Here is a 24,228-nt window from a genome sequence, read left to right on the forward strand (position 1 = left end):
CAGCTCAGAGGGCATTTTGGCTCATCATAGTAAGAAAAGCAGGTTTTACTAATAACACTAACAGTGGCTTTGTTCTGTGCAAGTGTCCCAGTAACCAGGACCTTGAAACTGAAGCAGTTAAATGGAATTCAGTGACAACTATGTATCAACACTGCAAATGGAGCAAAGTTATTTTCTCTAAAGAATATATTTGGAGGTGTATTTAGAAGGGACATTTTATATATCTGAAGCTGCTTTAAATGCATGAGTGCATATGTATATGTGTGTGTGTGTGTGTGTATATGTTCTAATGGGACCTCTAATTAAGACTCTGGGTGTATCTGCTATCTGTCAGCACTGATCGATTGGCTGGGAGACTGACAGCTCACTGTGTGTATGTGTCTGTGTGTGTGAGTGTGAGTGTGTGTGTTTGTGTGTGGTGCACATTTAGTGTGTGTGTTCAACTCTTCAAGCACAGCTCTCTGCTTTGTGGTCATGTTATTTTACCTGTCACTCAGAAATGTTGCTGTCGTAGAAGGAGGATTAATGTATAATCATTTGCACACACACACACACACACACACACACACACTCACACACGCACACACACACACTCTCTCTCTCACACCACTATAAAAATGGTGTGAATGGTCTTTTCCTGCATGCTGATCAAACACAGACATCACAATCCCAGACAGGAGCATGAGGTGTTTGGCAGATCCATGTCTGTCACATTAATACACACATGCACACACACACAGACTCACATCCAGAGGAACATACCCTCAAATGTTCAAATGCACTTTCTGGTCATTGTTTACCACTAAAAGCCATTTGTGTTCCTGGTTGCTTAAATTTCAGTTTTATTAGAAAGGGACAAATGCCAGGATAGAAGATTTTATGTCGTGCTGTGTCACATCATTGATTTTATATGGAGCATGTCCAGGGTGGTGCACTCCACACTGATGTACTCACTCTGAACTTAACTCTGGTTCACCTCTCTTTCTCTCACACACACACACACACACAGCCCGTTCACAATTTCTCTACCACAGTTACTATCAATCACCTGTCCGTCCTGGAGAGAGAGAGAGAGTGTGTGTGTGTGTGTGTTAGTGCTCACGCTGTTGCGCAGGAGGGCGAGTGAGTGATGGCAGTGACAGTATAGACGGCATGTGCTGTGAAATGTCACCATGGCGATCGATGGTGTTTAACGAGGCTGGAGGCTGATCTGGACCTCATGCTAACATGAATCTCTCCTCTCCTCCCTCTTCCTCCCCCCCCCTTCCTCACTCTCCTAATCCCCCTCTACTCTCTGCGAGAGCCCAAGGGTCCCTCGGGAGAGAGACGAGGCCTTTTACCTGCCAAGAGGCTTTTGTGTCTGACCAGACTAACACACACACACACACACACATTTTGTATAAAATCAGCTCAGATTTGATCCTTTGTTTACTTTGAAAAGTCTTTAAAAACTCTAATGTTTCTTTTTTAAAAATTTTGTGTGAAAGAGTAAAGTAATTTTAAAGAATCAAAACACAGGACACAGTCGAGACAGATTAATCAGAACTAGTTTATGATTTCAAAGTGCTGAACATAAAATCCAGTGAACCAAAGAGAAAGAAAAACGAACAGGAAACTCAAACCAAAGAGGGACATTGAAAAAACAGCAACTTTTTTTCTTTTTTGTTTCTCTTCTTCAAAAAACAATGCACAACTCGTACCACAATATTTGAAAAAGCTAAAAACACTTCAAAATATTAGTTTTTATATATATATATATATATATATTTATATTTATATTTATATCTATATAATTTGCTTTTTTTCATATTTCAAACTGCTGCCGTGAGTGTGAGTGGGTGGTGGAGGCCCAGGGGAGATCCCCATAGAGCCGCAGTCTGAGACACAAACACAGGTCGAGCTGTTTTGACAGGCTATGGCAGCTCTCAACAGCTTATAACACACCATGCATATGATCCTGGCTTCTCTAAGCATACACACAAAGACAGTATACAACCATGTCCTCCACGCTCTTGCACGGCCTCCACAATAGAAACAAATAGAAAAAAGAGCATGACTGCGGAATGTTTCACCCCTGGACGTACAGCTATCTGTCGAGCACCCTCCGCTTCCCCCCGCCCCCCGCTGCTGTCCTCCAGGGCGAGCAGGTAGGGTGTGTGTCTGTGCCTCTAGCCCTTCTCAGGGTGTAAGTGCTTCAAAAGCCAATTTCTGTCCATGTTCACTCCTCCATACTCCTACTCGACCTATGATTTCAAAATGAGTTGATAAAAAAAAACAAAAAAACATACTAGAGCAAGTTCAAGTCTGGGTGACTCAGTCATCAATCGTTAGTGCACAGTATCTCCGCTGCTGTCTAAAACCAGACGGAGACTGTCTCTTTTTCTTTTAGCTACTGACAGTACAGGACGAGTCTTTGTATTAAAATAATTTAGAGTTTGAAATTAAACTGTTCCTTCTCCGTCTCTTCCTTTTGTGGTGAGATAGCACTTAAGAAATTGCACTTGGAATCAAGAGCCCAACTCAACAGCCACTTCCATGTGTTTATGAAATATCTGTGTCCTGCTTTGTGATGTTTCTTCGCGTCTACGCTCACACTGTCTGACCTCTGACATTTCAGTACATTTTGGTAAGAAACGCCCTCTTCCTCCTCTCAGCAGAAGGAAGTAGAATACACAGCGACTTGCCTTTCTCTGGGACATCTTCAGCTTTGATAACATTCGATCACAATGACACCTCCCCCTCCCTCTTTGCTAATAAGAAGTCCTCAGTCTGGATGAGCCAGGCCAACAAACACAGATAAACAGTACTCAAAACTGTTCTTTCTTTTCTTTTTTTTTTTTTTGCTGGATGAGCTGCCACCCAGACGGAGAGAGGACAGTAAAAAGTTATTTTTGCGTCGTCCATCTCAGCCTCATCATCCTCCCCCATGTGAGAAAAATGGGAGGATCAAACAAAAAGTGATAAAGCGTTTGAGTAATTGTCGTTTACACTGGTGAAAAGCGTTTCGTTGGTTGTCCGTTTGAGTGAAAAGGCGTTCTTGATTGGTCGTCCCATTGAGTGAAAAGCATTTGATTGGCTCTCTCTGCTCTCTATCAACCAGAGGGGAGCGAGTCTCTCTCTTCTGGATGTGTGCACGTGCTCCTCGGGGGGGGGGGGCGGAAGGGGGGAAGGTGGCGGTGAGGGGGTTGGAGAGGGCCTGAACAGGACGTGACTCAGGTCTTTCTTGGCGTGGTCAGCCCACGAGCCGTCAGTAGGGCAAAGTGTCCAGGAACCTGTCGATCAACGGCGGGGGCGGCACCAGGTCCTCCAGCTTCAGATAGAAGATTCGTTGAAGGCCCTGGGTTCTCTGGGAACGGAGCTCCGCCCTCAAGCCCAGGATGCGACTCAGAGGGGGGGCGGCCTTGGACGAGGAGGAAGACGGGCCGCAGCCCAGGTGGTCTCGGAGACAGCAAATCACTTTATTCTGTAGGTCCTCGACCCGTTTTGAGTCCTTCAGACCCGGAACTTGCTCTGTGGAAAGACAAGACAGAAATGTTAAAGGAATAATTCACGGCAAAAATTAAGTCAGTGGAAAAAAGAAACACACACACGCACACACACACACATAGATCAGAGCTCATTCAGCTGAAAGAGCATTAGCTACATCTTCTTTTATATTGAATTCCACCTCATTAGCCTGTATGGCTCATGTTCTTAACAGGCCTTAACCTGTCTCACTCACTACAGATCAATACACAGTCTAACCTAATAAGCCCCCTGCACACTGTTTATGTACAAACACACACACACTATACATATATATATATATATATATATATAAACAGCTGCACACACACACACACTCACACAGACACACAAATAGTCGCTTCAATTTAAGACACTGGCAGAAACAAAAGTGCTCAACAATTAGCTGATTATTTGGCCCTGTGAGCAGCCAAATGAAATTAGAGACACACACACACACACACACACACACACACTCACACACTGCTGCCCATAGCAACTCCAGTGGCACCCGTACCAAGCTTAATGTGACACTAACTCATTCTGCAGAGAACAGGGTGTCCAGCCCCACACACACACACACACACACACACACACACACACACACACACACACACACACACACACACACACACACACACACACACACACAAGCTGGTCCGTGCTGCAGGGAGGCTGTCGCTAAGACCAGTCTCACTTTGAGGTATCCATTATCTGAAGCTTATTTATTGTTTGTTTATGTGACTCTTTTGTCTGCTCTGTGTTTGCGGGCTGCAGAGTCACTCCAGCCCTCCTTTCACCGTGGCTTTCAGACCTCTCACACACTCTCGCCTCCCTCTCTCTTCGCTCTCCCTATCCCCTCTTTCTCTATGTGCGCGAGCTCCTGGGGAGGGGGATCGATGACCGCCTTTTCTGCACAGGCCACTCCGAAGCGGTCGATCGCCTGGTGGCTCTGGCGGCTCTGTCGTGGTAGCGCGCTGTGAGCTTTGCCGAGGTGGCAGAGCGCCACTGAGAACAGCGCAAACGCCATTCCAGAGCTGTGCTCCACGGTGGGCTGGTCGATCAGGCACAGAGTTAAGTGCTCCCCCAGAGAGTGACGATGGGGTTGGAGGGCTTAGACAGAGGAAGGGGAGGTGGAGGAGGAAGAGGGGGAGGGTGGTGGTGAGGGCAGGGGCAGGGTGAGGTAAGGAAGCTGAGCGTGGGGAGGAGGGGGGAGGGGTATTTTACGTTTTATGTACAGATTCTTACGTGGAGGTGTAAAAAACGAAACGTGAAAACTTAATTGCACGGGTGTCATCTGTCACCTTGGGCTACATTGGTAATTGAGTATTTCTAATGCATTTCTAATGTACTTTACTGACAGCTAAACTCTTGTCTCCTCTGTTGCGCTTCAGATGTGTGTGTGTGTTCGCGGGGGAAGGCTGTAACTCTCCCCTCCATTTTTCACACATGCACACTGATTAGAGGGCCAGGTGTGAGGCAGGTGCAGCAGGTGCTTCTGGGTATCGAGTTCTTGTTTGAGGCAGGGATGTGTGAGGACACGCATGCACATGTGTGTTTCTGAGCGTATGTGTGACGTTAGTGGATGTATCCACCTGATCACTGTCACATTGAATCACCCACAGCAACAGCTCTCGACAAAGGAAAGGAAGTGTGTGGATTTGTATCCGTATGTTTACGTAAAAACAGCTCGTATGATTCACAGAGTTTGTGTGCGTGTAGCTGAGAGGGATAGCCGTGTGCCTAATAGTAATATATTTTTAAGGGCTTTGAAAACAAGCTGCTATTTTTTTATCCATTTCATTTTGGCTTGTGTTTTTACCTGTGAGCAGTACGAGGGCGGCCAGGCAGGCAAAGGCAGAGGTGTCCAGGTTTAGGCTCTGGAGGTGGGTGGAGAAATCCCGGATGGAGTCCAGCCACTCTCCGAAACCACGAAGGCACTGGAACCTGTGCAGCACCAAGCCGTTACAGAACACTAGTTTATCCTCTGACAGCATCGACCTGAGAAACAGAGAGAGAGAGAGAGAGAGAGAGAGAAGGGGAGATGAAGACTCTGGTTAGATCTCTCTTCCAATGAAACGTTGTATTTTCCCTCATGTATTGTAAATATGGCTTGAGATACTGGGGCAAGGAAACAATTACAATAAAAAACAATGAGAAAACCTGGCAGTATGCGCACTCACACACAAACGGGACACACATCAAACACAGGAATGCAGCTGATTAAGGTTGTGTTTTCCAAATTATAGCATTTTAAAACATTCCTGCATTTCCTTTTGGCAGGGAGGGGTGAAGGGTTAGGGCAGAGGGTTGCTCTGTGTGTGTATTTGCAGATAGGTAAACTGTTATGGCTTTAATGTGCCCAGGCTGTGGTGCACAGTGGAAACACAAAGCCTTAATGAGGAAATGAAAAGGCTTCTCAGATGTATTTAACCATCAGTTACTCACGACACACAACATCCCACTCCTTTACCATCAAGCAGAGAGGGAGAGAGAGAGAGAGCAGTGAAGAAGGGAGGGCTATGACTGGTCTTTATTAGTGCCTAAAGGAAAAGCATGACTTTCTTCAGAGAGCTGGTACGCTGTTTAGTTGGTAGATCTCAAGAAAACAACAAAGAGCTGCACGAAGCTAAGACAGATTGAATATGCAGGACAAAGGCAGAGAGGCGAAAGCGGGTGCTTGGAAAACAGCTGATTTTGAGAATAAAGGGGAAGAGCGAGGGGGGGGGGGCGGAGGGAAGCCTCAAATTACACCCTGCACAAACATTGGTTTAGCAGTTATGAGGAGAAGATGAAATACCATTTGTGTCCAATTATCCTTACTACAGTTTAAGAGAGGCACTCCACCCACTCTCAGAGGAACACATGCACACAGATGCTTGCACATCATCGGCTCTGTCAGTCATATATGTCCATTAGAGCTAGCTATTAGGACCCAAATGATAAATCGTGAGCTAAAGACAGAGGGAAAAAAATAAAAGCAGAGGGAGGGGAAACAAATGAAAGGCAAGGTTCAAGCAGGAGAGAATGCATATGGCAGGACGAGACCCATCACCTGTTACTGAGAAACACTGAAAGATGAATTTCTTCTTCACTTTTACTCTTCTAGGCTAAGGTTCAAGTCAGCAACCCTCAGTCGCAAACCTGCATTCTTGACTTGTTGTCAGCTTTCTTGTATTCGGTGTAACATCTTACACTATTAATTATTTCTTTATGACCCCTTACATCTTCCCTCATTTGCAAACTGCAGGACAGTCTCAAAGGTTCACTGTATTTTGGAACTGCTTAAGTGCACTCATACTGAGCAATGTTTAATGGCTGTATCATTATTTTTAATCACAAACCCCCTTAGTGTTTTGCATACTACAACAAATTTCTCTAAAGATTTAGCACTAAGTTGTTAAAAAGTACATTACAGACAGTACATTTGAAATGTTATAAGCAACATTGTGCATTTGAGTGATGAATTGACAGATTGATGCTGCAAAATAATTCATCTTCTACTGTGAACAAATAGGTGGAATTTACTTTGTAAAATAGTAAAATATTTAAGAATAAAAAAAAAAGAGAAGCCATTCACTATGTCGGTGAGTCTTGGCTGACAACGTCTGCATTGTTCTGATGTTGTTGTGCGCAAGTAAAACACAGTACGCTACGCAGGTTAAAAAACAGGTTAAAAACAATGCTGAGAATTATTTCAAAATAATTTGACCCATGTCTGATGGTAGCACATGAGCAAAACTATACAGACAGGCTGGCAAACAAGCAGCCAGGCAGATACACACACACATGCGCACGCACATGCACATGCACACACACACACACACACACACACACACACACACACAGCTGGATGTCAGCCACACATTCCACTCACCCCTGACTACACTGTCACCACGGTAATCAACCAATAACCACAGAAACTGTTTGGTAACGGGGTGCTTACAGCAATGCCGGTCCAGAAGAGCGGAGCAAATTTACTCTACACACACTGAGCACACACAGACACACACACACTCACAAGCAGACAGACATACGCTTGCGCGGGGGTCTGCAAGGCATCCGAGTTGAACACGGGGTCAACGCAGGGCTGCGTCAACAGTGAGATGGGAGTGTGGACCACATCCTTTGCTCTCACGGAACATGGGAGAAAGTAAGACAGTGCTGTGTTTGTGTGTGTTTTCCTCTGTGCCGTGGGAGTTTGGCTGATGGGAAGATGAGCAGTGTGTGTGCATGTGTGCGTTTGATAGAGGTCCCTATGAGTCCACCAGTTAGCGTGAGTCAGAGTCCCAGCCTGATCCCCCCTCCTGCTGGGACTGTGATGCCACCACCCATCCTCTACCCACCCTGCACCTGGACCTACACTGGGAGGAGGAGAGAAAGTTGGGATTCTACATCATCAGTGTGTGTCTGTGTGTGAGTAAGTGCGCCTGTGTGTCTGACTGTGTTGGTTTCTGCCTTAGACGACAGCGCAGACAAAAGGATGAGCTCGTAGCCCGACCCCCCTTCCCCCCCTCCTCCTCCCCATAAATTTAACCAGCCACATGCCTTAGGAGAGCAGACTGGTAACCCGGGGCGATTCTGAAGCAAGGACGGGCCGGGGCAGTCACAATGGCACCACAGGTATCCACGATTGAGACACACACATGCTCTCTCTCTCTCTCTCTCACACACACACACACACACATCACTGGACGCATGAGGTAAATGAAGTTGATTCCCTTTTTTTTTTTTTTTTATTTCAGTCAGCTGAATTGAATATGCATTTCCTTCCATAACAGCCCTCTTCAGTTTCTCAGCTGACTACCTTTTAGATGGAATTGATCCTGTCAATTCACAGTTCACAACATTAGCACAGTTTTAGCCCGCAGAACACACACAGAGCTCTCTGTGCGTCAGATATCAGACGAGCGGAGCGGAACTCTGTGGGTGTATCTGCTGTCATAGCTACAGACTCCATTCATAATTTGGTTCATATGGCGATTACTCAGCTCCACTCCTCCTACTCTGGAGATACACCAACACAGCAGCACAAAGCTTTGCCAGCACAGTTACACACTCTGCTGTAATGGTAAAGGATATCAACTGCCTGTTGTTCCTAACACAACATGAGATGCCAAATGAAGTTAAGTTGCTGATAAAGTTGTAGGTGCGTGGGAGAAATAATCCAAAGACCTATTAGAGGTGTGTGTATGGGCGGAGACTTGCATACAAGTTAAGAGAGTGAAATTAAAAGTGTTTAAGCTCTCCATCCATCATATCATCACGCTTCTCGCTCCGGTATGAAACAGGCTTGATCTTCATTTTACCTGTGAGCCAGTCGCAGGACGAACAGCTCCAGAAAGGCAGAGTCTATGAGCAGGTTCTGATCGTCACGCTGAAGCTCGGAGAAGCCGGGCAGCCTGTCGGCCCAGCACCGCGTGGTCTCCATCGAGATGGTGAGCAGCCTGTAGAAGAGCTGGATGTGCTCGGCATCTGAGGAGGAGGAGGGAGGATCGGCAGCACTGAACTGTGGGACGCAGGAAAAGAGGAGAGATTACCGACAAAAGCCCTAAACAAGCGACGTTTCTCAGTGAACATGACCATTTTTGTAACTGAAACAGAGTCAGGTGTTGTTGAGAGGTGGGAGGGGGGGGGGTTACCTGGCTGTAGTCGAGGTCACGGGGTGTAGAGTGGGAATAAGCCCTGAGCAGAGCGGAGAGCAGGCTGAGGGGTGGAGAAGGGGGGGACGCTTCCGTCTGCAGGGGGCTCTTTGGTTTGGAAGGCAGACGGCCTCGGCGCCCCTTCAAGCTATCAGTACGTACCACTGTGAGCCAGGAGAGACAGACAACAAGAGGCAATAATGAAGAGGTTGTTCAGCTGAAGATGGAATTATTTCCACATGCATGCACAAAGAACTTCTATTCTCCTTCTGATAGGCTTGATATCAGTATTTTACAGCGGTGGAAATATGACTGAAAGGAAGGAGCTCTCCAACATTCCCACAATCCCTACACAGGAGGCTACTAGCCAGCAGATGGCAGTGAAGCTGTTCTACGGGCTAATGGGAAAGAGCAATGAGTGTGTGTGGGGTGTGTGTGTGTGTGGGGGGGGTTTGTTTGCGTGTATGTGAGAGTGAGTGTGTATGTGGGTGGGGGGTATTACATGACATGTGTAAGACAGGTGAGAAACCTCAGAGAAATGAGGGCAGAATGAGAGCCATGCTGACTTTACACATCACCAAAACATCTCTGTGCAGTGTGTTAACTGCTGTATCAGACCTGATGACACAAATGAAAAGATGGAAATGTGTGAGAGTCTCTGAGCACCTTTGTGTCTCTTTCAAGGCTTTAAAATCATCCCAGATGCAGAGGTTTAAGAGGGGAATGGGGGGCTTTTCTTCCTCCACTGGGGAGTTACTGCTGTGTGGATGTGTGTGTGTGTGTGTGTGTGGGTGTGTGTGTGATGCTGCCACAGGCCGGGTCATTACTGGCCTATTAAACAGTGATTGCAGAGACAAACTTCATCCTCATGGGCTGGAAAGTCAGATTTGTGCCGCACCATCCTGGTATGTGCACCTCCTGACCTGTTTTAAGCGCATTCAGTGGGTTATCAGGTGGGTGTGTGTGTGTGTGTGTGTGTGTGTGTGGTCTCTTACCCTCCTTCACCATGCCCACACTCAGACACTTCTGAAAGCGGCAGTACTGGCAACGGTTGCGTCTCCTCTTGTCCACAGGACAGTTCTTACTGGCCAGACACACATACTTGGCGTTTTTCTGCACGGTGCGCTGGAGAGAGAGAAAACAGGCATACCGATAATCAGCCTCCAAACACAATCAACCACCTAATATTTGATTTGTTTAATTCAATTTCAGTTTTTTTCCCTCCACCCCCCCACTCCCCATCAAAGAATGAAAGCAGAAGCTCGCAGGTCAGATTTTAATTACGCGCTGAAAGGCGACGGTGACATCAGTATAATTAGATAAAATTAATTTTCCAACAAGACTCGCCTGCAGGAGGGACAATTTTATTAGCGCCGGGGCTGACAATGGGGACCGAGCGCGTGGCGTGCCGAGGCGGGTCCCGCGAGACAAGGGTGGGGGTAGGTGAGGGGGTGTGGGGTGGGCAGCCGCAAGAGCTGCGTGATCAGATTGTTTGTGAAGCTCGCGGGTCAGCTCGTGGCACCTCCGGGGCCTCGCGCATCGCGCCTCTCTCAATGGGCCCCGCGGGAGCTGTTTTCTCCTCGGCTGGCTCGCGCGATTATTACTGACCTTATTAAAATGAAATCAGAAACGGGCCACGTGGGGGCCGTCCCGCGTGGATGAATAGACAATAATAACAGAGATGGTAGTGGATGCCTGTACGCTCTCGTGCTCGCGCGCGCGCGCCAATGGGCTGAGCTGGATAAAGTTGTGTGTAAAGACAAAGTCAAGTGTTCTCAAGGTGGAATAAGTGCACTAATGACTCAATGAAAACTTCCCTGAGGAGAATTAAAAGTGTTTTCACAGTCAGACACTGGCTACAGCTTCTTCATTTTTACAGTGCAGTGTGAGAATGCAGGAAATGTTTATTTAAAGTCAGCTGTTAGGTAATTATCGCCAATCTTTACAGGCGTCTTAGCCACAAGGATTAAAACTCTTGGGCGAGCCTTTGTCTGGGGTGCAACCCTGATGCTCAAAACAATTACATTTGCAAAAGAAAATTACAATTACACTACAGTCACTGTCGTTTGCAAAGTGTTTACATTTCATACGCTGTCGAGCTGTGACTCAGACGAGACAGCACCAGAACAGACTGTATATTAAACAAACGGAAGACACGGAAAGTGTCGCGGCTTCTCTTCTTCTTTAACGCCTCTAAAACACATCAAAATAAATAAATCCAATTAGGAACCCCTCGCGCCACACATGCCCGTGCCCCCAGGAGACCAATAACACACCAATTATTTCATGTGCTCCGGCGCGAGTGCGGAACTGGCGCGTAATGGGCGCCTGCGCCGGATGAGAGTGGTTGCCATGGCATCGCAGATCACCGTGAACGTCTCCCTCTCATCTCTTCAATGGTCAGTGACCCGTGCGAACGGGGATAAGTTAGTTATGGTCATTAATGTGGTTGAGGGAAAACAGCATCCGTTTAGTGGGAGTCTGATCTGTACATTGAGAGGCTGCGTGACGCACGAGGACTCAGCATGCCAGCATCTATTTACACCTTTACAACTGTGCAGCAAGGCCAACACAAAGTTTAACACTGTCTCTCTTGTAGCCTACATGTTTCCAGTAGGAAAAAAAAAACGAATTAACACACTTGAGCTCTGCCAACGTCTGTGTGGAGTGATACTCTGAGGATTGGATTTTAAGGATAACTGTGATTCTTCTCTCTTCAACACCCATTTTTTTGCAGTAAGAGTTGGTGTCACTCCTGCAGGGTACTGGAGTGAGTGTGTGTGTGTGTGTGTGTGGGGGGGGTGTTCAGGTGAAGGCTGAGTTGACCCTGGTGGTTATTTGAGGAGGATGTTCTTCTCCTCAGTGACCTCAGGGCCTAATTTATGAGATAGCTGGTTCCAAGAAAAGCCTGAGTTTGAAATGATCAATTAAGGTTCTGATAAATTAAGCTCTCATGAGTGAATGCCAGTCTGTCTCCTGTCTCTCTATTGCTGTGTGTGTGTGTGTGTGTTTGGGGGGTTGGGGCTCTTGTGACTTTGCTTTCTAATAAGCAGTGTGGAGCATGACTGGCGTCTCAGCACAGACACTACATATCAGAGCTAATACTGTGTAACTCACTGGGCTCTGATACTCATCAATGGGCTGCCTCCATATATATTCACGTGAACATAAAGACACACAAATGCACAGGCACACAAATGTAAATCAAATTATCTCAATATGATTATCAAATCTGTAGATCCCTCTTGTGCTCTGTATACATGGCCAACTATTTAATGTGTGTGTGTGTGTGTGTGTGTGTGTGTGTGTGAGAGAGAGAAGTATACTTTGTTCTTGTCTAATCCATCTCATCTGTCCTGTATTCTGTCCTCATGTTATCTGCTGAATTTCATTACAGGGACAAAACTATGACAAATAAAAAACTTGCTTGCGATCAATCAGAAACTGAGATTTCTGGGTGGCGGGTGGTGTCTGTGTGGGCAAAGACTTGATTCAAGTGAAAGGAGAAAAAAAAACAACAACAAAAAACGAGTCAGAATCGAGGAATGAGTTATACGCACTAAAAGCACATTCACAAAATGAACACACGCTTCCAGAGGCTCACATGCTGTGGGTGTTGTGGGGGCTGGACGGAGGCATGCAGAGGCAGATTCTTGACATGTAACATGTGCTAATAGCTTTGGCTTAAATTAAAAGCCTTAAGGGACTTTGCCCCCCCCCCCCCCTTCCTCCTCTTCCCGCTGTCTCTTCTATCCCCTCCTATCTTCTACTTCTTAATCGGAGGCAATCAGACTCCCTCTCTGTAAGGAGACTGCAGGGCTGGTTTGGAGTAAAAAAATATATGTGTAGGTATCTGTGAGTTGATTTTAATGTTTTCTTAATGGAATAACTGGTAAGGCATGCACATACACTTACATATGTCTATTTTTTCCCCTGAATTAATAAAAATATCAACTTTTACCTATCATATTGTGTGTTTAAATGGTGTGAAGTTATGTTCATGTTCCCATCCAGCTTGTTTTTTCAGTCTTCTTTCACCACTACACTGCCACCTCCCCACCTTTTTATGACTTGCATGCTGTGCGAGCAATGGAAAATATAAATCATGAACTGAGGTGACCGTGTATTTTGACTGATAAAAGCGCAGCTAAAGTAACTCACTGGTTAGGACAGTGAAGGCATAAAAATAGGTCACTTTTTAATGTTCTTTTTTTTGTCACTAACACAATGTTTGTGTTATACTAACAGCTGACATCTAGTTTTTAATTTGAAAACATTTTAATTCTGAAAAGATTCACTAAATTAATGGGAAATGGTGAATGGAAACACATTATTCAGCCAAAATAATAAACCGGAAAAACGAACTACTTGTTTAAGAGCTAAAATTAATTCACAGTGAAAATGTGCTTCAAATTGCACTAATGAAATAACAATAATTTACAGCAACCCACTGCTATGGTTTAATGTGTAATAACTATTCAGGATTAATTAAATATAATCAGGAAAATATTTTTAGGGGACAATAAAGCCATCAGGATAATGGAGGTAATGTGCCTGATGATGTGAATATGGAAGGAAGCATGTGTATGAAAGACATGTTTTTTTTTTTTGTTACATCCTGTATTCAGGGTGAAAAACATGCACATGATACAGTAAGAATCTTTTCCTATATAAATGAATGTGTGGTTGCATGCATATGTTGTGTGTGTGAGTGTGTGTGCACGGTTGGTTGCATCTGCATGTGTGTGTGAAGGAAACATAGCAAGGCTTGACAGGCTGTGCGGCTGCCTAGCACTGCGGCGAGCAGACAGCCCGCGGCCTGCTGCCACCAGACGCTGCTTTCATTAATTACTAAATAAAAACAAATTGTGAAACTAATTGAAAAGAAGGATAATTCATTTCCACCTACCAGAGGCATTATTCAATTACCTCTGCGTTTGCGCCCTCCTTCTCGCTGTCTCTTAATTTCGCTCTCTTGTCTCGTGCAACCAATAGAATGCTTAACAAGTGTGCCGGAAAACATTATAATTCAAAAAAACAGTGCAAAGAAATTACTTCAGAGTAACTGAGTTTGAGTTTACTGTCATTTGAATGAAGTGTTGTGTCACTTTCACGTGTCAGATAAGTTTGTTGTTGTGTCTTTTGTGTTGTACGGCTTGCACATGGAAAATGAAAAATCTGTCTGACTAAAAACTGTCTCTTGATGGTGTTAAACTCTGTGTGCGCACGTGTGCGGTAACATGTGAGACACCTAGATGACAAGTGTTAGATTGAATCATTTTTGACGGACTGAATTTCAGACTGACTCATAACGTCCCAAGTATTGTGTCAGTGAATTGTGGTCGAATTTTGTGGCCATTGATTCACTACAAAGACGCTGAGGGGAAACTTTAATTTCGAGGAGGATTCCTTTTTCCACGGCACTCTGGCCGCACTTTATTTCTGAGTGGCTGAGCGTCAAGCGTGGAGGGCAATTTTCTCTGGTTGTCTGAGAGAGAATGTGTGTTTTTATCATCCTGGTTCCTCATGTAACACAAGCAACCACGCACACACACACACACACACACACACACAGACCATGCACACTTTGCCCACTTGGTTGCTGGGAGAGTCGACCCCTGTGGGTGTGCTGCGCTTTCGTAATGACTTTAAAGATGATTTAGAGAGCGCGGAGTAGGGTGTAGAGTGGGAGCGTGGCGAATGCAAGAAAATTGTTTCAATTGAGACACGTCAGTCAGTTTATAGCTAGTTCATAGATCTTAGGTGATATTTTAAGGTGAGATGTCAGTTAAGAATGGGAGTGTGAGCATCTGTTTGTGTGTCTGTTAGTGGGGCTGAAAGCACAGAGGTCTGAAACAAGAGGGGTGGACAGTTTAAAAGACTTTAAAGGGACACAAAAGAAGATGGGGTAGATGTGGACCATATGAGAGATTTTAGGGGGTTTTACCTTGAAGAAGCCTTTGCAGCCCTCACAGGTGCGTACGCCGTAGTGCTGGCAGGCAGCGTTGTCCCCACACACTGCACAGGTGCCCTCTCCTTGGGGGCCACGTGGAGGAGGCGAGGGCAGGCTGTCTCCTAGTAGGGGGCCACAGGGCCCAAGAGCCAGGGAGCGGAAAGCGAGGCTGCTGCCCCCGGCCCCGCGGTGCAGCTGGTACATGGGCTGCTCCAGGGGGGGACCGTGAGGATGGGAGACTGAGGACGAAGAGGAGGAGGAGGACGAGGAGGTTCGAACCAGTCCCCCTCCAAGACTCTCGTAGCCGCTGACGCTGCCGCCACTGTGGGGCGGCGAGTGCTGGTAGAAGTGTGGGAAACGGGGTGACTTGAGGGGGCCTGTCTCCAGACTGGAGCCCAGAGAGTGGGGGTGCGATGGAGGAGCCAGGGGGTGCTCATCCCACAGGAAGGAGGTGCCAGGCTGGGGGGGCAGGGACGGGGTGGTGGGAGTGGAGGGCGGGGACTGTTTAAAGTACATGGTGGAGGAGGACATGGCCTCCAGCGCCGGAGCAGTCGGGTAGCTCTCCTCCTCCTTTTTGATGGTGGGCCTGTGTGCGGGCATCTGGTAGAGGCAGGAGGACTTGGGCTCGTAGCTCCCCTCCACAAAGACATTGAAGCTGGGGAGGGAGGTGGTGGCGGCGGCGGCAGAGATCTCGCCCCCGCCCAGGTCCAGCTTGGTGTAGTCGGGGGTCATGAGGTCAGAGCTGTAGCTGTCGCCCTGGTAACTGAAGGACTGGCCAGAGTAGGCTGAGCCTGGAGGGGCGGGCCCGTACTGAGCCTGCACACAGGGCATGTCTGCCAGGGAGACAGAGCACACACGTAGGTTAGAGCTGCGTGGCACATCAGACCACATGTATTCCAAAAACCTTTCATTCAAAAAAGCATTTTATGGGGTTAGTAGTGTACAGCTGTACGGCAACAATCATTAGTCAGAGAAGAAACTTTAATGACATATTAGTTAGACACTGATTTAAACAGAGAAGCAGGACTTCAAGAAGGAGACTGCCCACAGACGCACAGTAGAGAAACAACCCTACAATAAATCTACAGGACAAAGGCTCTACTGGTAACACATGCACACAAAGGTAGTGCTAAACAGGCTCAACAATTTAACAGTGAATGACAAAAAAAATTCTGCACAGCTCTATTGGAACAGGCAGTTTTTTTCAGCTCTTGAGGTGTCAGAGATTTTGTTGTAAAAGTTTTCTGAATACACCATTCAATAAAAAAAAAAAGCTTTGAACAAATCTTTCCATTTACTGCCGTTTACTCAATTTCCTGCTTTAACACTTCTTGCACTTCACTGAATAAGTATAGCAGAAATATTTGGAGCACACAAACACACACACACGCACAACCTCAAACGCTGCTGATTCTCTCGCAGTTAGTTCAGTTAGAGAAGCTGCAGCTCATCAGCGCACAGTTCTGAGGCAAAGTGGTCAAAGTGAAGATCCAATCCAAATGTCTGTGTGTGTGTGTGTGTGTGTGAGAGAGAGAGAGTGAGTGTATGTGTGTGTTTGTGGGTGTACTGTGGTTAGTCAGATGGCAAAGCAGATGAGATAACATTAAATAATAATGGAACCCCATGGTGGTGCTGGATGCTTGCTACACAACCCATACACACACACAGAAGCACACACACAGATAAATTCAGACACACACACAGAGACACAGATATTTCCTCTAACTGCAACAGACGCCAGTCGGTATGTCTTGAGTTTTCCTCTTGATTTAATTCTGGCACAGTCACAGCAGCAGGCCACCACCTCATCATCTGTGTGTGTGTGTGTGTGTGTGTGTGTGTGGACTATATGGTCTTGCCTTATCAAACCTCTTACGTAATACACTCCACCTGCGTTTGCGTGCGTGCCCCTGGGCGTGCATGCGCCTGCGTGTCTGATGAGTGTGTGCGAAGCTAATCAGTCATGAGTGTCAGCGCAGTCAGGGTTTTGTGGTGTTTGCTCGTCGCTCCTGAGCAGGGGAACTGTCAACACAGCGCTGCTCCCATTGACGCCCAGCATGCGCGCGCTCTGCCGTAATCGCCCCTGTTCGACGCGCGTCATGTTTGTCTAGTCAAATACGGGACATATCGGCGTTGCCGTTGTTAAAGCGCTCACAAAATACCTCCATCCAAACGGACTCACTAAGGCTCGGCCAGGAAAGTAAAGACTTTTACTTTTATTGTCATAGCTCCAGTCCTTTTTCCGCAAAAATAAAAATCCTCAAACTTCATAAAACCTCTTTTTCTTTTTACTTAAATAACTCCCACTAACAAGCTAATAAAAATACATTTTCAAAAATAGCCCACAAGATTTAGTTTGCGGTCATGCATGCCTAATGAACGACATGAATGTCACTCATAGTGAAAGCAGAGTGACACATTCATTTTAGCCGCTGTAACTCAATTAAATCATCGATACCTGAGGGCCAGTGTGCGCTTTGGCTGTGGGGGCTCAGAAAACAAAAGGATGACTCAAAGCCTTAATTAAGTAAAAGAAAAAAAAAGGAACGCTCATCTACATAACTTTATATATTTATTCATTTTATTTATTTCATATTTCTGTTGGTCTATGAGTAGGTGTATTTGTTGTAACCAAGAACTAAGAGGGCTGACATCTCAGATTGGACCTAGTGGGGAAAAAAATACAATAATCCTACAATTAATTTAAAAAGAATCTCAGTCTAAAACCATCATCTTCTTGGGGCAATGTTAAAGTTTAAGTATAAATTATTTTCTAAAAATTCACTATTTAGTATATAAGACAAAGCAAGTACTGATTATATCTCAATGGGGATATTACACTGCAATGGTTTTTTTTTAAATTGAGGATATGAGTCAAGCTGCGGGCCTACGTTTGTTTGACGTCATGAAGTTTTTTTTTTTTTTTTCATCTTCTGCAAGTGACCAGCTCTTCAACCCACGTGGAAAAACACACATGCAGCATTATGGGCGTCATGGGGCCTTTCTGGGCTATACCTAAATACTTTTGCAACTGATTAGGCATCAGAGGAAGAAGAGCGAGTGACACGAGAGAGATAGAGAAGGAAAAAAATATAGAACCGTGAGAGAGAGGGGGGTTTACAGTGGTGAACTTTGTGGCTCTGTCTATGTTATGTCAGTAGGTCAAGCCTCAGATCAGTGTTGGTGTGTGTGTAGCCTATATGTGTGTGGAGACGAGGGGTGTTCAAGACTTTTTGCACCTGTCCTGTGCAGTATTTTATCAGCATGCACACATGTATTTTTAAATACAAGTTGAGTTTTGTCTGAGATGACCGAGCGAGGCAAAGACAAATACTGTGCATTTCACAGCTGACAGGTACTCCAGTGTGAGTGGATTACGATGTTTGTCTCTCTGTGTGTCAGGTGAGGAAAGAAGCCTTTGATGAGTTGTTTTTTTTTCATACACACTTGTAAGCACAGACACACACATGCGTGTGTGCGCGCGCACACACACACACACACACACACACACACACACACACACACACACACACACACACACACTATTTTCATCACTAATGATGTTCAAGATGTCAACATGGACCTGTATGAGCTCATTCTGATAATAACATGCACCCTTATCCCTCAGCAGAACCTGTAAAACCACTTATGTCTGCAAATGTTTCATCCTCCTCTGAGCTTTACATTTGGTGGTGTGCCTCGCCTTCACTCAGTAACACACACACACACACACACACACACACACACACTCATAAGTGTGCACCCTCTCTCACACACTCACCAATACAAATAGGGTTGCATCAGTGGAGCTATTTTTATTTTTACTTTTTTTAAACTTTCATTTTTTATGTCACTGAAGCAAATCTGAAGGAAAACTCCAACACCACCATCAGATTGCCTGTATTACACTTGCATGCAAGCAGGTGTGTGTATGCAATGCGTGCGTGTGTGTGTGTGCAAGCAAGAGGACAGACAACCCAAGCAGAGTCAGACACAGGTGGTGCAGCATAGTGAGGCGAAGGGAAACAGTCTCTAACCTCGAGGTGTGCATTTCAACTGGACAAACTGCAGCTGTTCCAATAACTGAGCGCGCTTGTTCATTGTCAGAATGCCATAGATCTAATAAATAAAAACATCAAGTTGCAGACATGAATACAAAAACACAGGATTTTTCTTTTCTTTTGGTCAGAGAATTGTGAAATAAATTGTTTGAATTCAGTGGCTTCTCACACAATGAGTAAAGTGATTTTTATACATGAGCACACACAAAGCAGAGACACAATTGAGCCACCAGTGACTGTGTTAAATATCTGTAAATATCTGAATATCTATATTTAGGTGTGCCTGGTTTCAGAAGTCTCTTATTTCTGCCAGTTTGTCTAATGATTGAAATGTCAACTCAGTCTGACACACACACAGAGAAAAGGTCACCAGCATGTTCTTAAAACTTTAGCTTTTGTTATTGAATTTAAATAAGAGTAGACAGAAGAAATGAGCAAAAATATAGACTATAATGTAAGTTTAAGTCTGATGTAACAACTTAGTTGACAATAGAGTTTTTGGAACTGTTATGCATTTTTTCCTGCATTTAATCATAACCAAACACCTATCACACCACAATGAGTGCACACAAAGACAAAAAAGAGACCTGCGCCACTACAGTCGCTCTTACTACAAAAGCATCAGCTGAAAAAAAGAGATCAAGTAAAGAAAGAAAGAAAGAAATAGAAAGTAAAAGAAGAGATGAAACTGGGAAAAAAAGAGAGAAGGGCTCGGGTCCCGGTCTGTACCTGGTGAAAGAGCTTCGCGCTGAATGGTGCTGGGTGTCCGGGATTGAGGGGTGGCGTGGCTGCGGCCGGGACAGGGCTCCTGGAGCGGGGAGGACTCGGCGGGCGTCGCAGAAGAAGTGTCCGATCGCCGGGGCTCCGAGCTCCGCTGGGCGCGCTCTTCCGAACCTGTGTCTGGAGGAGAGATGTCTGGGTTACAGCCAGTGATGTGGCGCCGTGGCTGAATGAAAAAAAGGTGGGTGCCGTCATCTCCACTCAGCGATCATCACAACTCGGAGGCACAAGTATCAACTGACGTTTTAGTATTTTCATGACAAGGAAACATATTTTTACACTGTTTCCCAAAACTTTATTTAGCAAATTCTAGGTGAGGTCGGAGTCTCTTAATGATCCCAAAACATTTGGGCCCAGAGAAATATTGCCACGATTTAAAGAGAATAAGCAACACTTTCATTTTACAGTAAAGAGAGACAAGTATTTCCGACAAATCTAATCTGACAGATTAGGTCAGTAAATCGGATGAAAAGAAGCAGAAAGATGAAAGGGTTCAGAGGCTACTTTGCGCACGTCAGAGCCAGATGCCATTATACCGAAACGGTATAAATCATCACTTTTATCTATGCAAACCCATAGGAAGACAAAGTAAGACGAAGATTTACGCATTTAAATCAAACATAGAACAATTTTTAACATTAACTGTGACTCTGAATCCACGCTACAAAGAGAATATTAAGAACCACAACTGAAGACTTTCTGCTCATTTCAAGACTTGCACTTACGTGGGCGACAGGTTTCATTTTAACACTAAGCAGCGCTCCGTTATTATTATAATTTTTCATTTCATGCTGCAAAAGACAAATTCAATAAGGCTGAAAAAAACTGTGCACAACTACAAATACAGACCTACGAAAGTGATAACTTTTATAAAAGCAGTCTGTGTCAGCGCGTCCAGTCCATCGCTTTTCTTGCCTCTGATTACCACCGTATTCGCCTGCTCAGGGTTCATCCAGAGGGAGAGAGAAATGTGGAAATTTGTTTTTTTGGAGAGTCGGACCCGAAACCAAACCAGCTTGTCTCCTGTGCGCCGTGCGCCTCCGACTCCCTCTCACTGCGGCAGGGCGCACCGTGGCCGCTGGATTTCAAGGCCCAGAGCGCCCCCTTTCTGTCACACACTCTATCATAAACACACACACACTCTCTCTCTCTCTCTCTCTACCTCTCTTTGCCAGATCTACTGGGATATGGTCAAGACGGGAGACCACTCAATCTCCCCGTATGTATCTCAATACTGTCTGCTGACAAACCGCAGCCCTCATAGACGCCTCTCAGGGAGTACAGGCACCTGCAGCCCGCTGTCATCTCTTATCTTCGTGTCAACAGATCAAACTCATCCACTTTGTGTTTAATAGAGGAGCCACTTTTCTCCAAACTGTGGACTCACGGAGCCATCCTGAGAGGAAACACTGAACTCTTTTGATGGTTCTTTGGTCAGGGCATGGCTTTTATACAAATTCAATGCCTCAGAGAGCCTTCAAATATGTTAAAATAAAGAAAAAAGACAAACCAGAGTAAACAAACAAGTCAGGCTGCATCACATTTATTTGATTAGGGCTGATTTGGAACAGTTAAACCATTATTCAATTCTGTGTGGGGCCATTTTGGTGCAGAAAAAAACATTGACACCTAAAAAAACTAGCTGGTTATGGCAGCAGCAGAAATAAGATATTCTTTCATGCAAGCCAAAATAGCCTCATTGTAGCATGAACTTATGAAGTTAAGACTGTAATTGTGCGTAAATGCGTTGTTGTCATAGCCTTTAAGGTAGGTTAAAAAAGGTGCCATATTCAGTGGTTACAAAAAGAAACATATTTTTCTGCAAAGTGAGACATTCAGTCTGTTTGTTTTTTTTTTCTAAATGAACAAACGGGTCTCCCTCCCTCCCAACCCCCTCCTCCCTTTCTTCTCAGGCCGAGTCGGCCGGTGGGGCTCTGGCCCTGCGCGCACCGGTAACCAAGAGAACGACATAAGAGCTGCAAAGCACGCGCCCCGGAGCGCCGGTAGCCCCCGGTAGCCCCTCGCACCAATAACGCCGGACAGCGCGAGGCTTCCAGCAAACAGAGACAGAGAAAAGAGAGGACATAAAGGAGAGAGCAGAGAAATATGTGAGTACTGTAAATCAGCCCTGAGAGGGAGAACTGTCAGAAGTGCCTGCGTGCATGCGTAAACCTGAGTGTGTGAAAGAAAGAAATGTGAAATCAGCAAGTTACTGAGGCATCTTAACTCGGCAGTGGTGTTCTTTATGTTTAATTATAAACCACACTGGCAGCCTTAAGGCTCGGCAGCTGCTATAGCATACAGTGCCTGTGGTGTCTTCGAGATGTTTCGAGGAAATACTTAACAGAGGACTTAAGAAAATTTTATGTGACTTTCTGGTGAATGGCTGAGGGTGTTTTCAATGGGAGGGTGAGACAGTGTGACTGCTAACATCTGCAACTGGCCACCAGTCACATATTTGAATTAAAGCTGTCTGAAAAAGAACTATCACCTTTTATGTAACCCCCACCCCACCCCCCTTCAGACTTCACCTCTCAATGAACATGGCATATAAACACAAACACACCCACCATCCCACAAACACACTCAAACTCAGCACTGTGTCATACTGATAAATCACTCATTAACAGCACAACCTCTCCAGAAAATCCACACAAAAAAGCCCACATGGCATGAAATCAAAGAGCTTTAACTCTCCTCTCTCTCTCAGCTCCTGCCTGAATGTAGGTTAGTCTATTCTCCACTCAGACCATTAGTGCGTCTGACTCCACTATTCATTGTGTGAGTGAGAGGCATCTCATTTCCATGACAACCAGAAAGGATATGATACCTTCCCAGCGCAAATTAAATTCGATTTCAGCTTCATTTGCTCTTAGTGACAACACACATACACACCACACACACACACACACACGCACACACAGAGAGAGCTCATAATACGAGAAGCTGCACGCGGACTGGAGCTTGACATATCAACAGGTTACAGCACAAAGTTGGACAGACCAGACACAGACACGAGACACACATGACGATATCAAAGTATAAATTGAACGTGACACAATGTTAAGGTAGTATAAGCTAAACCGTGCATACATTTGTGCGTTAATGTTTGGCTCTGTGTGAGTCTGGCAATCTAACAAGTGCGCTATACGGCAGAATATCAGTGATTCATTCATTCAGAATTTACTTACTGGTTTGCTGTAGCGGTTCCGTCTTTACATGTGGTAATAACCTCGCATGAAGTATCCTATTTCCATCCAGAATAATCACCAAGAGTTGAAGTAATGAGGAGAAAAAAATATATAAAAAACTCTTAGTAGTACTGGAGAGTCACAGGATGCATCGGCGGCAAAAAAGTTCTTCCTCTTACTTTTTCTGAAGTACACAAAGTAGAAAAAAATGAAATAGAAAATTTAAAAAAATAAAAAAATAAAACCTCCCGAGTGTGAGGAGTGTGTCTGCGTCCGTTCCCGTGAGCTGAGTGTGTCAGTGCTGATGGGTGCTTTGCTAAGTGTGGAGTTGTAACGCGGGTTTGTTTATGTGCTCCGTCTGAAGGGAGAAAGTCAAATAGTGCATTTATGTGGGCTCTGCCTCCACATAGAGCTATTGGTATGCGCTACGTCAATGTGACGCCATGGGAGAGGTGACGTCACTCAAAGTAGTGCTCCCTCTCCCTCTCTCTCTCTTTCTCTCTCTCCCTCCGTACAGTACCAGACACATAAGCCCTGCTCGCCGTGCCAGAGAGAGGAAGAGAGAGCGAGAGAGAGAGGGAGGGGGAGAGAGAGAGAGAGAGAGAGAGAGGCCGTTGGTTTGATGGTTGCAGAGGAGGAAGCTGAGGGGGATCCGGCGGGCGGACTTGCACCATTACTGGTTATGGCAGCTAGCCCAGAGCCATGTGCAGCAGGCTATTCAGTCCAAATTTGAGTCTTAGCATTACAATGGAGAGAACATTTTAAAGCTTAAAACAACAACTAAATATGAATTTGCTTGAAAAATGAATGAAAAAAAACCGTATCAAATCAAATAAACAAAAGGCCAAATAACATGTTAGTCATCATCAACTTTTTCTATAATAAATGTCATAGCATCAGTGGTGGAAATCAGGCTACGTACATCTACTCTTATAGGCCTGCTATATAACACAATTTTAAGGTACTTTACTTGAACATTTACATTTTATATGACTATGTTCTACATTTTAGAGACAAATATTTCACTTCTCACTCCACCACTTCAATGTAAGAGCTATAGGTGCAGATTCAGATTCTACAGTAACCTAGATTTTTTT

At 45.3% G+C, this 24,228-nt stretch overlaps 1 protein-coding gene across 3 annotated transcripts; it reads right to left on the reverse strand.

Annotated features, from left to right (window-relative positions):
- Nucleotides 1-1,530: 1,530 nt before the first annotated feature.
- Nucleotides 1,531-23,609, reverse strand: nr4a3 (nuclear receptor subfamily 4, group A, member 3). 3 transcript variants are annotated; one of them, XM_018686200.2, is made up of 9 exons: nt 23,132-23,608; nt 19,890-20,060; nt 19,137-19,218; nt 15,094-15,932; nt 10,142-10,271; nt 9,147-9,310; nt 8,814-9,013; nt 5,327-5,505; nt 1,531-3,510 (listed from the first exon to the last, which is right to left on the reverse strand). In XM_018686200.2, the coding sequence occupies exons 3-9, from the start codon at nt 19,198-19,200 to the stop codon at nt 3,248-3,250; spliced, it is 1,839 nt and encodes a 612-aa protein (XP_018541716.1). In that variant the 5' UTR covers nt 19,201-19,218; nt 19,890-20,060; nt 23,132-23,608; the 3' UTR covers nt 1,531-3,247. The 3 variants fall into 3 exon arrangements, with proteins under 3 accessions (XP_018541716.1, XP_018541713.1, XP_018541714.1); XM_018686197.2 differs by lacking the exons at nt 19,137-19,218; nt 23,132-23,608 and adding an exon at nt 20,790-21,398; XM_018686198.2 differs by lacking the exons at nt 19,137-19,218; nt 19,890-20,060 and having other exon boundaries at nt 23,132-23,609.
- Nucleotides 23,610-24,228: the final 619 nt, after the last annotated feature.

The sequence above is a fragment of the Lates calcarifer genome, linkage group LG15, assembly GCF_001640805.2.
Source record: "Lates calcarifer isolate ASB-BC8 linkage group LG15, TLL_Latcal_v3, whole genome shotgun sequence".
Taxonomy (NCBI): Eukaryota; Metazoa; Chordata; class Actinopteri; family Centropomidae; genus Lates; species Lates calcarifer.

What these genes read in the sequence shown, in the direction of transcription:
- nr4a3 (XM_018686197.2), bottom strand. Translation starts at nt 20,892, where the DNA reads ATGAACCCTGAGCAGGCGAATACGGTGGTAATCAGAGGCAAGAAAAGC. An exon ending in GCGCGAAGCTCTTTCACCAG is followed by an intron (nt 15,933 to 19,889) that starts GTACAGACCGGG and finishes TCTCCCTGGCAG; the next exon opens with ACATGCCCTGTGTGCAGGCT. An exon ending in GTGACCTCGACTACAGCCAG is followed by an intron (nt 9,014 to 9,146) that starts GTAACCCCCCCC and finishes TGCGTCCCACAG; the next exon opens with TTCAGTGCTGCCGATCCTCC.